Genomic DNA, 13,861 nt, shown 5'->3' with positions numbered 1-13,861 from the left:
GGGAAAGGTAGACTATTAGGGGAAATCATTTTACAAAGGCGAATTTTTCTAAAGCTCTCAAGATGTCTCATAAGTGACCTAAGTAGATTATGATTTTATTAGGCTATTCCCTCGGAAGTCTGGGATTCTATGTTCTACCAGATGATGCTAATAAAGATCATGAGTGGGGCTCCTTTTTAAAAAAAAATTTTTTTTTTTTTTCGGATGCTGGCTACTTCCAAGGCAACCTCGCCCTCTCACTCTGACTTCCCTCCTGGTGCGGGAAAGCGCGCCCCGCCCCTACCTCCCCAATGCTCCCGCGCCCTCCACCTTCAGACCGCGCGGCTGCCACGCAATGTCAGAGCCGGGAATCTGCTCGCCCCTGTAGTGTAAGGCGTCAGGGAGCGGTAACTTCGTGCGGCTTCGTCCTTCCCGAAGTCCTTGGCTTAGACCTCTTCCCATCGAGTGCCCCGAAGTCCCTCCTCTTAGTATCCCTCTCCGGGGACTGGGGGAGTATAAAGCTGGACTCTTCCCATTAAAGATCGCCGAGGCCCCTCTAGGATGACCACAGAGGGGCGAGGGTCCACGCGCTTCCCTTGCGCTTCTCTCTTGTCCCAGCTTAGCGGGTGGGGACAGACTCTTGGACTGTCGGTGCCTAGCTCCTGGCTGCGGGGTTCCTCCTAGCCCTAGGGACTTGTTTAAAAATTTGGGGCGGGGAACCCCTCCTGGACGCCAGGAAGCCAGCACGGGTTCGGCGAGGACTGCAAGGCTGTGGCGCACTTGCGGGCCGCGGGGCGCGAGCTCAGGACGCGCTTGGGGAGAGTGAGAGCGTGCCCGGGGCCGACCGGAGGCGGACCCGCCGGGCGGCAGGTGGGTGCGGCCGGCCGGAGCCGGGGCAGCGGCGGCAGCAAGTGGTTGGGCCGTGCGCATTTCCTTCCCTCCCCCTCCCTCTAGAAGCCCGCCCGCGGTGCCCAGTGCGTGGCGCCCTCCGCTCCGCTCCGCGTCTCCTCCCCGCCGCCGGCGGCCGCTCCCTTTCCCGCCCGTCCATGTCTCTGCCCGTGGTGCTCCCGGGCTCCTGCTGCCCAGTGGCTGGGCTTTCCGGCGGACCGCAGGCCGGGGGCCCCGGCGCCGCGGCCGCCGCAGCCCAAGAGACGCCGCTGCCGCCACTGCGGCCACGCTGGCCCCGGGGCGCGCTGCAGCCCCCGGCGCGGCCTCGCTGCGCTGCCACCAATGCCGCCGCCGGGGTATTGACCGCACCACCCGTGCTCTCCTCCCGCCGGGCTGCTGCTGCCGCTGCCGCCGCCGCCGCCGCCGCCCCTGGCTCGGCGCTGCTGCCCGCCCGCCCGCTGCTGTCGCTCGGGCTGCTGCAGCTGATCCTGGGCTGTTGCATGGTGGCGCTGAGCTTCGGGGCGCTGTCGCTGAGTAGCTCGCCGCAGGTGAAGAACTCATGCCCATTCTGGGCTGGCTCCTCGGTGAGTACCACACGCGCACACCCTTCTTCCTTTGCGGCCTCTGGCTAGTCCTCTCCACTACCACTGGCTTGGCCCTCCGGGATGTAGTTGTGGAGCACAGACCCTGAGGCCACTTGAAGTTTTTTGAGAGTCGGGAAAAATTGTTTGGAGACAGTCAACTTCATGGGTGAATTGGGTTACACCTGGGCAGTGTCTTTCTGGCAGACTAAAGGGTTGTACTGTTACGGGACAAGCTAATAGCATAAAACAAAAGATATCCAGCCCTTTGAGAGATTGGAAGAATGGGGGTGGATGGCAGGAAAGTGGTAGGAAAATGATGAACTTTGTTTTTGGCCATTGGTGCTTACTGCATTGTCAGAGGGCAAAGTTTTGGTCTATTTTGTCCACTGGTGTATCCACAGTGCCTGGCATTTAGTGTATTGGTGGGATGGATGAAGTGACAGGTTGACTGGGTTGTCATTTGTTTTTATTTCTCACCAAGACACACATAAATATGGAATATATCTGTGTCAGATGGCTCTGCTCTATTTGGGGATGGGTTCAGGAGGTAATGAGAGGGTGTGTGTAACTGCCTGTTTGTACCTGGTCATTAGAGGAGGGCCCTAGCCCCCAATGGGTTCCTGGAGCCATGCAGGCTGCTGTGGAGAATTTGATTCAAACAAAACCTGTTATTATGGATGAGTTTGCCAGAGCTCCAGGCGTGTGAGGCAGCTAGCTGGAGATGTCTGCACTGTACCAGGACCCAGTCCTGTCTCCTTGTCCAGTCAGGAAGACAAGGGAAGCTTGGCTACGAAAAAAGATTACTATAAGTGAGCAATCATCTGTGGACACTGAATGGCTACTCACCCCTATCTCCTAACAATTTTACAACTTCAAGGCATCCAACCCCTTGAGGCTTGCTGGAGACCGAGAGACTTGGAAACTGACTTTGTGAAATGATTGTGGAAGATGAGTAAAGTAAATAACCTTTCTATGAACTAAATCTAAAAGTCTGGCAATGCCTACACTTTTTACTAAGATCCCTCGTGACTGTTTATCTTGAATTTGTAGGAACTGTGCTTTGTAGGAACTGTGTAGGTCCACACATACCCAGATTCAAGACCAGATTTTAAGAATGTAGAGAGAACTAATTGAACACAAAATAATTGTTTGAATAAGAACATTAAGAACATTTGGTTCCTTGAGCCTAACTTGAAATTTTATACTCCATTGGGTGCCAATCTGCTCTTCTTTTGAAACACTTTGATGTTTGATGATCCTATTGAGGGGCATCCCATCCTGTGGTGAGTGAAGTTCACAATTTGTGCATCATATAGACAAAATCCCACCCTGTGGCTCTACTCCTGGATTCTGCCATTGTCCTCTATGTGAGTTCTGGAAAATCCCAGAAGGATGGAAATTCCAGGAGGCTAAGTATTAGCTCCATTGTGCTTCCTACTCCACTTCTCAGTCTACCTTCAACCAAATGGTAGCTCTGCTTCCGTCCTCTAAATACCATACACCAGAATCTTGCATACCATTTTTTTAAATTTGCTCTTTGTAAAATCAAAATTGATTGTTTTTTCAAAGATAGCTAGTTATATATATATATATATATAACATATATAGTAATATATATATATTACTTGTCGATATTCCTTTATTTTATTCATTTATTTATATGTGGTGCTGAGAATTGAATCCAGTGCCTCACATGCTAGACAAGCTAGACAAGCCCTCTACCACTGAGCCACAACCTAGCTAGTTTTGAATTATTAAAATTTTTTCCCTTTGAAAATTAAGATCCCAAATTAATTTTCAGTTGTGAGTTATTTCAGAGACAAAATAAATGCACTTAGGTGTCAGTCAAGCCACAACTGGATTTGATAAAAGTACAAAACAGGTCCTCAACCAGAAGATGAAGGCCAATATCCTGAGCTCACCAGCTGGGCATATCCTTGTCACAAAATCAGAGCAGAGAAGGAATCAGGGATTTGGAATTGAGAAGTTCTTTTCTATATGTCACCCCTACTTTGGCCCTCCAGGTTGTATGCAACCTTGTAAGTGTAGGTTATTATTATTATTATTTTGTGATCTGTTCCTGAGGTTGACTCCAGAATTTATGCGGTGAAAATAGAACCAATGAACACTGCATATGTAGAACAATTAAATATAACTTTAAGAGGATAGCATTAGGCATCATGATCTTTTGGTATGTCAGAGGAAAAAAAATCTCACTTTTGTTTTAAGTTTTGAACTCATGTAGGTGAGTTTGTTTTTTAAAAAACCTGTATTGTGGAAGTTTCAGATTTACACAAACACTGTGCAGTGAGCCCACAGATACCCTTCACCACCCCACTTCAACAGCAGTTTCTTCCCTGGGCTCTGCTGTTGACCTTGTGTGTTCTGATAAGACTCCAGAAGGGTGGGTATTCCAAGCAAGACAAGAATCAGACCTTTCATGCTCTTAGTCCATTTGTCAGATTAAGTTCCCTTATTTTGAAGCAAATCTCAGGCATCACATCTTTTCATGCGTAAGTAATGTGCAAGTATTTTTTAAAAAATGTAACCAGCTTAGAGTCACAGCATAGAAGTGACCAGGAAGTCTTAAGACAGTCTGTCTACTTTTAACATTTCATTGTAAAAATTTTAAATCTCATCAAATGTAGAAAGAAGAGTATAATGATCATATCATAGCCCCCCAGTCCTATTTACCCATCACTAGCTTCAGTTACTATCAACATCTGGTCACTTTATACCCAACGCCACTCCCCCTTTTTAAGACCCACTGGATTATTTCAAGATGAATTCCAGATATCATAATTTCAGCCATTAAATATTTCAGCATTTATTTCTGCAAGAAGGGGCTTAATAGCACATTGAAACTGATTTAGAGATAGCTAAGCTAAGGTTTTAATGAAAACTGTAAAATTATAATTTGAGGACTGCAGAAATTTAAAAAAAGCCTTATTAAGGTATTGGTCAATTGTTATGCAGTGAACAAATGCTATGCATCCCTTTAAAGGGTACCATTCAGTGGTTTTCATTTAAGTTCAGAATTGTGTAAGCAAACCACTACAATCAGTTTTAGAAAATTTTCATTACCCCCAAACATTATCAGCTGTTAACCCCCATTTTTCTTCTCTGTGCCAGCCTTCTAACCAGGTAAACACCCATTAACCTACTTGTCCCTCTAGATTTGTCTGTTCTAGACATTTCATATAAATGAGATCATACATTATGTGGTCTTTTGTGATTGACTTTTTTTCACTTAGCATATTTTCAAGGTTCATGCAGGTGTGGTATTTATTAGTATTTTATTTGTTTATTGTGAAATGATATTTCATTGTACAGACATTCCATGTTTATTTGTCTGCTGGAATTACTTTCTCCCTTTCTTTTCCTTTCCTTATTTTACCTTCCCTCCCCTACCCTCTTCTTCCCAGTGCTGGGGTTAGAACCTAGGGCCTTGAGCTTGCTAGTCAAGTGCTCTACCACTGATTACACCCCCAAGCCCACTCAGAAGTTCTGTTGGCAAATGAAGCTAGGTAGTTGAGTTGAAGTGCCAACTTAGGTCTAAGGTTACTTCAGACTCACATAGGAACACAGTGAAAGAATATCCTCATATTTCAAGCTTTGAATAAACAATACATACGTTATAGCCTGCTATAACAGCTGAACTGGCAAATCTTTTGGGTTTAGTAAAAATTTTGGTTATGTATTTGATATAAAGTTAGGTTCAAGGGACAAATATATTCACTTTGAAAATACTGTTTTATTGAACACAGCATAATTCTGTGTTTTTTTTTTTTTATACATATCCCTGTAAGAGTTTAGATTTCCATCACTTCTCTGAACCCTGAGGGAATATTTTACCTATTTAAAATTACTTTTAAGAATTAACAAGTCCCAAACTGGGTGTGGTGGTGCATGCCTGTAATCCCAGCGACTCTGAAGGCTGAGACAAGAGGATCTGAAGTTTGACACTAGCCTCAGCAATTTAGTGAGACCCTTAGCAACTTAGCGAGACCCTGTCTTAAAATTAAAAAAAAGAACAAGTCCTTAGAGAATCTTTTCTATACTTGACATTTTCAGCAACTTGAAGGGAACATTTTAAATGTACTCCTTATTTTTGAGCACTCTGTCATCATTTATATTCTTCATGGTGTCCTTGGTTAATGACTCGGTATATTGTTTTTCCTGAAGTTTGTGATGCTAAGAGATTAGCCACCATTCAAAACAACCTGAAGTTGGTGGGTAGTGATAGAGGACTCGATGTCTGTGTTTAGGCCATGTAGTACTGGCTCTCAATTTGGAGTGTGTTTAGTTAATATTAATTAGATCCCACTGGAATTATGGGAGATCCAGCCTACCACACTGAATTAGATTTAATTAAGGAGTAGAGAGAGTTGCATTGGTTTGTCTCTCCTGCTTCAGAAAAACAAAATTCCTAACTTTGATGTCATGTATGATTCTTTGGATATATTTCAGGCAAGTGGTAGAGAATTGGTTATTGTCTTTCATTTTTCCCTGGGAGCCCCAATATCCTTTATCATCTGCATCAATTCATTTCTCTCTGCTGTAAGTCAGTGATCTGAATCTGATAACACCTCTCCCAAGTCTGTGGTTCTCTGGTAGTATTCCACTTTCTTATAAAGGGACAGATATTGGTGAACCTTAAGGTAAACCTACTTAAAAAAATGCAGTGATAATATAAAAAGGAATGAATGGCTCAAGGAAGAAACTAATGTAAACATTCTGAAGCCTCCTCTAGTTAAACAACATATTTTCTATCATACTGGTCAAATATTGGTTTAGTATTTTAAATGTAATTTTGTTGATTTTTTTCAGTCTTCTGTTTTATATGACAGCAGAGTCACATTTATAAATTCTGTGCCTTGCATATGTCATTGAACTCCTCATTATCAGTTGCTCGTCTGTAAACTGGGTAGGTGGTTTTGCTTCAGGATTGATCTTGTGAGAGAGGGTAATCAGAGAATATATTGCAGTGTGCTTGGCTCCTGGACCCTAGCACCAGGCTTGGGACATGCTAGAACACTATCAGTGTTTTAAAAATATCAATGCAGTTTGTAATCAAAGTAAAGCGAACGGTCCTGTTTTATGCAGGGCATTATGGTAATGATCATGTGTACAGTAAAAATAGCCAATTGTCTACTTTCTCAGTTTTTTAAATGAGTCATGCTAGATAGAAAGGGAAGAACCCCCCCCCCCCACACACCCCAACATACTTTTTCTAGTTGCCAGCATAAAGGCTATAGGGTAAGGCAGATTTTTAAAAAAAAATATTTTTAGCTGTAGATGGACACAATACCTTTATTTTTATTTACTTATTTTTATGTGATGCTGAGGATTGAACCCAGTGCCTCACACACTTGAGGCAAGTGCTCTACCACTGAGCTACAGCCCCAGCCCCAAGATTTTTGAAAGGTTTGATAAATTATTTTGTGCTTATTTACAAGGTAAACATGGCACATTTACAACATGGCTTTTTTTTTTTTTTTTTTTTAATCTCCATGTTTAGACACAGCAGCTTTTGACAAATGATCCAGAACATTTTTGCCCTAAAGCATGTTAGTGGATTAGCAAAGGAAAATAGGGCAGTGGAATTATAAGCTTTTGATCTTAATGATTTGATTTTTAAGCTGGAAAATTAAAGCACATTAACCATACATGGTGGATGATAGTGACTCCTGCCTGGAGTATCTCAGAGACTTCCTTGGCATTATCAGGAAAGAGAAAGGGTTCTGCTTTTTCTATATGCTGCTAGTGGGTTGCAAGTGAATGAAAAAAAAAATTAATGAACTTCATTCTAATCATATAGAGATAGTTTGGTATTCAAAACTAGGTTCTTGCTTGTTCATTCAGGGCAAGTTGCATCTTGTGCTGATGGAGTTGATTCTTGCTGCTGGTACACCCTTTCACGAAGCATGGAGGGCAAATGTGTGGTGAGGCTTACGGGCCGTCTTTGAGCCAGCTCAGCTCCTGTTTCTGGTCTTCATTCAATCGTTCATTCACTTTTGCCATTACTTGCTGAGTGCCTTCTAGGGTGCTGTAGCAGCACTTGAGTGAGGACGCCCAGGTCCAAGCCCTCACGAGACATAGCTGAACGAGGAGTAGCATTGTGGTGCACTGGAACCTTGAAAGCCCACGGCTAAGGAAACTTCTTGACTCCCCTGTGCTGCCACCGAGGAGGAAGAGACACTTAATACACTGCCTCTTTGTTTTTTTTTCTTCCCTTCCCCAACACTTTTCCCCATTGTGACCTCCATCCTTCCTTTAGATGAAACAGGAGCATCTATTCCCTAAGTCTTGACTCTTAAAAGATGCATCCCCAACTGCAGCACCTGTTGCTGCCAGCATTCTAGAAGCTTCTCACCATCCAACTCTTCCTTCCTCTGATTGCCCCAGCCCCCCTCACCACTCACAGGGTCCCCCCAAGTGCCTTAGGGACCCGTTGGAATTGTGACAAAGGAAGGATTGGGTGAAAGTGTGTTGGGTGTTTCGTGTAGAGTTCAGGATTGAGGAGGAGGCACCTGCAGCTCCTGCCTGGGACTGGAACGTAGTTTCTTAAATCTCTTTGTAAAGAAAGGTAGTTTACACAGATCCTGCTGGAATTCAGCCTGGGTGTGTGTGAGTCCATAAAACTATTCAGATAGCAGTGATGTCTTTAAATAGTTTGTCTTCCAATCCGTGAACTTGATACATGCCTTATTTGGGTCTTCATCTAATATTGCTCTACAAGGTTTATATTTCTCCTCCTCAAGGTCTTAAGTATCTTTGTCAAATCTATTTTGAGATTATTGCTATTTCTTATCTATCACCTACATTTTAAACATGTTTTTAAAGTACATTTACTATAGTTTGTTGCTAGTATATGTTAACAAAATACCACCCCAAAGGAAGAAATAAAGATAACATAGGTTTTTTTGTTTTTTGTTTTTTTGGTTTCAGAATCCTTCCTTTGACATAACACTTGTATCAGATAACATAAATAACCAATCAGATATAAATTAATAGATGAGCAAAAGGAAGTCTAGCAGAGGAAGGAGAATGGGATGGGGGAGGGAGGACAGGAGGGAAAAGGGGTGTGGGGAGGATCAAGAACTGAAATCCATTTCCATGCATGTGTATTTGTCCAGGTGAACCCAATAACTATGTAGAACTCTAAAGCTCTAATAAATAATAAAATACACCTTTTGGGCTGGGGCTCAGTGACAGAGCACTTGACTAGTGTTCATGAGGCCCTGGGATCTATCCCCAGACATCACGCCCCCCTAAAAAGAAATAACACTTGTATCTGTCGTGATTATTAAAGTAAAAAATACAAATAACAACTAACAACTCCATTCTTGAGATTTAGCCAACCAAAGTAAAAGGACTTATATTTAAAGATACATGTTCATTGATGTTTACTGCAGCATCGTTTGGTAGGGCCAAAAACTGGAAATGAGAGTGAATGACCACGGATATGGAAATGGTAGAGTACGTTAGGTTATTAATGGCTATTGTATACCATGAAACTGAAATGAATCATAGCTATTCCAGTGGAGATTTCCATGACTTTTCCTGAGAGAGAAAAAGAGCAGGAAAAGTGTCTTTTATGATCCATGTTTATAAAAATCACATACCTGCACATAGGTATACTAATATATACACCTGAGTGTATAGTGATAGGAATTTAGAGAGAAATCGATCATGCGTGAAACATGGAAGCATACTAAATTAACATGAAGGAGGTGGGTGGGGTGGCTGCGGGGAGGTGGAACGTCATGTCACTGTCGTATGGATTTTTGTGGCCTGAGCTGGACATTTCGCCTTAATAACATTTTTTTTTTAAATATTTTTTTAGTTGCCAATGAATCTTTATTTTACTTATTTGTATGTGGTGCTGAGGATTAAACTCAGTGCCTCACACATGCAAGGCAAGTGCTCTACTACTGAGCTACAACCCCAGCCCAATAACATGGTTTTAATGGAAAATATAATGTTTGAAAACTGAACCACAGGGGTCTGTAATAAGGGAGACCTGTGACATAAATAACAAACACTAGTGGATAATTCACAGCACAGTTATTTTTGACCCAAGTGGGCAGTTTGTGTTTGCCTCAAGGGCAGTCTAATTTTCAGTTATGTTTTCACAAAAACAGCTGGCATTTCCTCAGTGATGTCCCACGGGCAGGCGGGAAGCACATGTCCACGTGGTCACACACAGAGACGTGCATACTGGATGTCAGGGTTTCTGAGGAACTGCTGTTTTCACAGGAGGTCAACTTTCTGAATCAGAAGAGAGCTGGTTTCCCTCACTGAAGGCATTTCTCAGGAAACCAAGTGAGGGGCAGAGAAGGGAAGTGACTTGGTCAAAGTCACAGCATTAACTCTTTGGAAGCGGAGTGGGAACTTGGAGCTGTGGGTCTCCTGGATTGCAGTTCTGATTTGTAAAGTAGATGTAACCCACATACTGCGGGTGAGTCACAAGCCCTTGGCATCTCTAGGCAGACATGGCTGAGGGGGAGGCAATATCCTGTTGGAGTTAAGGGGATTGGAAGGATATAGTGCTTGTTGGGTAAGCAGATAGTGAAACATGGATGGGATGCAAAGAAATCACTGCCTACCTACCCGTATGTGGGTTTTGGTCCTCTGCTGGTTTGGTGCTGCAGATTGGTTCACTTTGAGTTTGTGAAATGGGGCAATTTTAAAAGAGCCTGTATGCTTTGAGTTTGAAGTGACATTGTAAAATCCTTATTGATTTGTAGCTGTAATTGTGAGCTGGTGCATTTGAGGGATTTTGGCAAGTAAAACATACACATGATGTAAAGCTCTTATAACTGCAGATGCACATTACTTCACAGAGGTAAGTGTGCTCAGATGGCATCAGGATGTCCCTGGACTGAATAACTAACTACTTTGGTTATTCTTTCCTGATGGCTTAGTGCACTGTGTTATCCAGAAGGCTGACCTGGATTTCCAGTTTATGTTTTGGCAACATACTTGTTCTGTATGGAGAATCTTAGCTTGCTGTTTATTGGAATGTCATTTTGCAACATGAAATCTTTCTCACTGTAGGTAGTTCCTTCTTGTTTGTGTGATAAAAGCTGAGGAACATTCATTAGTTGCCAGCCATGTGAGAGGTACTGTGCTTGGAGCTAGGGATTCAAAGATGAGATTGGAGTTCATGGTGGACAATACAAAGATGCACCCCTAAAATTAATTATGGTGGAGAATTTTCAAAGAAGAAAAAGTATAGTGCAGAAGGCTTCCAGGAGCGTGGAGTGGTGAGATCAGTGAAGGCTCGTCAAAGGAGGTGGATAATTGGGATTTTGTAGGATGTGTAGGAGTTTTCAGGCAGCTCAGAGTGGTGTTGGGAGGAGAGGGCACTGCAACAAAGAGAGAGAAGCATGTAACCCAGAATGTCTAGAGCATGGCTGGTGAGAGGGTACGTGGAAACCAGGCTTTTGACTTCTACATGGAGGCCTCTACCATTGTGAAGAGTTGGCTGTCCCTAAGGAAGGGAGGCGGGCAGATGTGCACCTTACCAGGCTGACTCTGGCAGCAGATTGGGTGCTACTGAAAGTGGAGAGCTTGACTGTAAATACTGATTGATTCCTTCAGCGTCCAGGAGAGACTAATTTCTGTTTGTGTGTTCTTAATTGACATTAAGGAAAAATAAACACCGTCAACAAAGATGCTTTGTTGGCTTGGAAGTGGAAGGTAGCCTGGAGTGATCCACCAGGCTTTAGGAAATCAGTGGGAGTATTAAACCTTTGATTTAGAATGCTTTGAAATTTCAGTACTTAAAACAACAACAACAACATACTTTTGAGACTGGGGATTAGTTTACTGGCATTGGTCCATTTTCTAGGCTGATGAGGCTGTTTATCCTTGCAGGTGATACTCTCTGGAATCATCGGATTAACAACTTGGAAAAGGCCTATGATACTCCTGGTATGTGTGGATATTATAACTCCGTACCCTTTATAAAGTGTGCTGGCATGAAGCCTGTTTACATAAACCATTGCCGCTTGAGCTTCCTTGTTCATTAGAAAAAGTAAGTTAACAATGCACAATATCAAGAAGTTGGATGTTCTTAGAACAATGAAGATGATACTTGTGCTGGTTTTCTGACTCATGTTAAGCTTCTCACACACCCAGCACTGTGTGTGTGTTCCTAGTTCCAGGATTAAAACTCATTCTAAACACATATTATTTAAAAGATGTTTACTGTGGATGGTTTTTTTCAAAAAATATATTTTTTAGTGGTCAATGGATCTTTTATTTTATTTATTTATTTACCTATGTGTGGTGCTGAGGTTCGAACCCAGGGTCTCACACATGCCAGGCAAGTGCTCTACCACAGAGCCACAACTCCAGCCCCTGTGGACGGTTTTAAACAGCCATGAAAGTGGAGGGAACAATGTCATGAACTCTCTGTAGCCATTGCCCAGCCTCAGAAATCATTTTCTTACAGCCAGTCTTGCTTAGCTACACTCTCAACCATTCCCCACCCTGCACGTTCTTTTTTTCTCTGTTCTTTTAAAGAAAATCTCATACATTAATCATGAATATCTGACTTTTGATTGTTGGAATGTCCTTGTTGGACAGCCTCAGAATTTTGTTGCTTGGATCTGGTATACGGTCTGTTTATCACATAAATATTGTATTTTCTTAGTAATATAGACATATACTGTGACCACTGTTACTGGCAAAAATTGGTATAACAAAAATTCAGTGTCATTTAGAACATTTCAATTATTCATGCTTTGTTTTTATTCGTGCTGCCACTTTGGTTCAGAGAATACTGTGAAAAATAGTTAGTTACTGGTGGAATTTATTTAACTTTCAAGATAAAATAAAATATTCAAAATAAAATATTCTGTTTGAATTGAAGACTACTTGAAATTTTTTTTCTGGGTAACATCTCTTCTTTTTTTCTTTTTTTAAGATTTTTTTTTAGTTGTCAATGAATCTTTTATTTATTTTTATGTGGTGCTGAGTATCAAACCCAGGGCCTCACACATGCCAGGCAAAGTGCTCTACCACTGAGCCACAACTCCAGCCCACATCTATTTTTTTTTTAATATCTCTTTTATCCATCTCAAAATGGGGTTAAATTATTTACTAAATGTTTTTTGCATTTTGTATATATACTTAATAGTTCATCTTAAACAGACCACAGTTTGCTAGGCAATAGGTAACAAACAAAACCACTTAAATTCTTAAATATAAGAAGCACCTTGCAGAATCTTTGTATAGCACTGTGTTGATGGTCTTGAAATACTAACCTATAGTGTTTTCAGCTCTGCAAGGTGACACTGGCAACATTTTATAGCTCCATCTATTATTGCTTTTAGTGAAAGTCTTTTAATGTTTTGAAAGGAATGAATTGCCAGCGTAGCATTTTAATACATTGGGTAGCAGCACAGGAGAAATCAGAGCTTTGGGTGAACTTCACAGCCTCTGTTGTGGGTGACCCAGATGTGTTTTGCCACAATTGTCCACGGCTTTAGTCTCTATAGAAAATTTTGGAGGGTGTTCGGTGTTTATATTAATATTTGGTTATACACTCATCTTTGTACTGTCTTTTTCTTTTGGGTGAATATTAAGATACTTAAGTACTTAAACTGAGTTAAAGTAAGAAAATTGCTCCTGACATTTGTACTTTGAAAATTCCAAGTGATAAAGAGAGCATGAGCCCATGCTCTGGATAGATGTTAAGAAAGTCCACATTTAAAGACATTTATTTCTTTATTTTTATTTTCTTTTGGAAAGGTGCCTTATGTATTTATGATGTGAATTTAAACAAAATAATCCTACTAAAAATGTATCCTTCTTAACTTTCTTTGTTTATTTCTCATCTGTGTTGAAAAGAATGTGTGCTTTTATAGGGCCTGTTGGTGTACACTTGTAATCTCAGTGGCTGGGGAGGCTGAGGTAGGAGGATCACAAGTTCAAAGCCAGCCTCAGCAACTTAGTGAGATCCTAAGCATTTTAGCAAGACCCTGTCTCTAAATAAAATATAAAAAGTGCTGGGGATGTGCTCAGTGGTTAAGCACCCCAAGCACCCTTGGGTTCAATCCCTGATACCAAAAAAATAAAAAGTGTATTTTATCACAAAGTTATAGCCAGTGTGTTATACTATATTGTGCTTTTAATATTAAATTAATTAGGCTAATATTATTTAATATTTTCCATGTTTGAGGACTCTACATGTTTATCACTTAAAATTGCTAAGCAACTTTCTATTGTATTTCTTGCATTATCAGTTATTATTGTATTATTGGACATTTGTGCTTTATATTTTTACTATGATGATTTATTTATTTATTTATTCATTTATTTATTTACTTATGTATACTGGGGATTGAATCCAGGGGTGCTTTACCACTGAGTCACATCCCCAGCCCTTTTTATTT

The 13,861-nt window shown here is 41.6% G+C and overlaps 1 protein-coding gene across 2 annotated transcripts in view; it reads left to right on the top strand.

The window, feature by feature from the left end:
- The first annotated feature begins 903 nt into the window (after positions 1–903).
- The window catches only part of ENTREP1 (endosomal transmembrane epsin interactor 1), a 62,494-nt gene continuing 49,536 nt past the window's right edge, over positions 904–13,861 (top strand). Inside the window, exons 1-2 of one of the 2 annotated variants that reach the window (XM_079112034.1) lie at positions 904–1,451; positions 11,337–11,393. In XM_079112034.1, coding sequence (XP_078968160.1) covers positions 1,026–1,451; positions 11,337–11,393 — 483 coding nt within the window. In that variant the 5' untranslated portion in view covers positions 904–1,025. The remainder of the gene's footprint in view (positions 1,452–11,336; positions 11,394–13,861) is intronic. The other variant, XM_079112035.1, reaches the window with a different exon arrangement.

The sequence above is a fragment of the Sciurus vulgaris genome (assembly GCF_902686455.1).
Source record: "Sciurus vulgaris genome assembly, chromosome: 15".
Taxonomy (NCBI): Eukaryota; Metazoa; Chordata; class Mammalia; order Rodentia; family Sciuridae; genus Sciurus; species Sciurus vulgaris.
The sequence above is the reverse complement of the archived record's forward strand: the minus strand, read 5'-3'. Positions and strand labels throughout refer to the sequence as shown.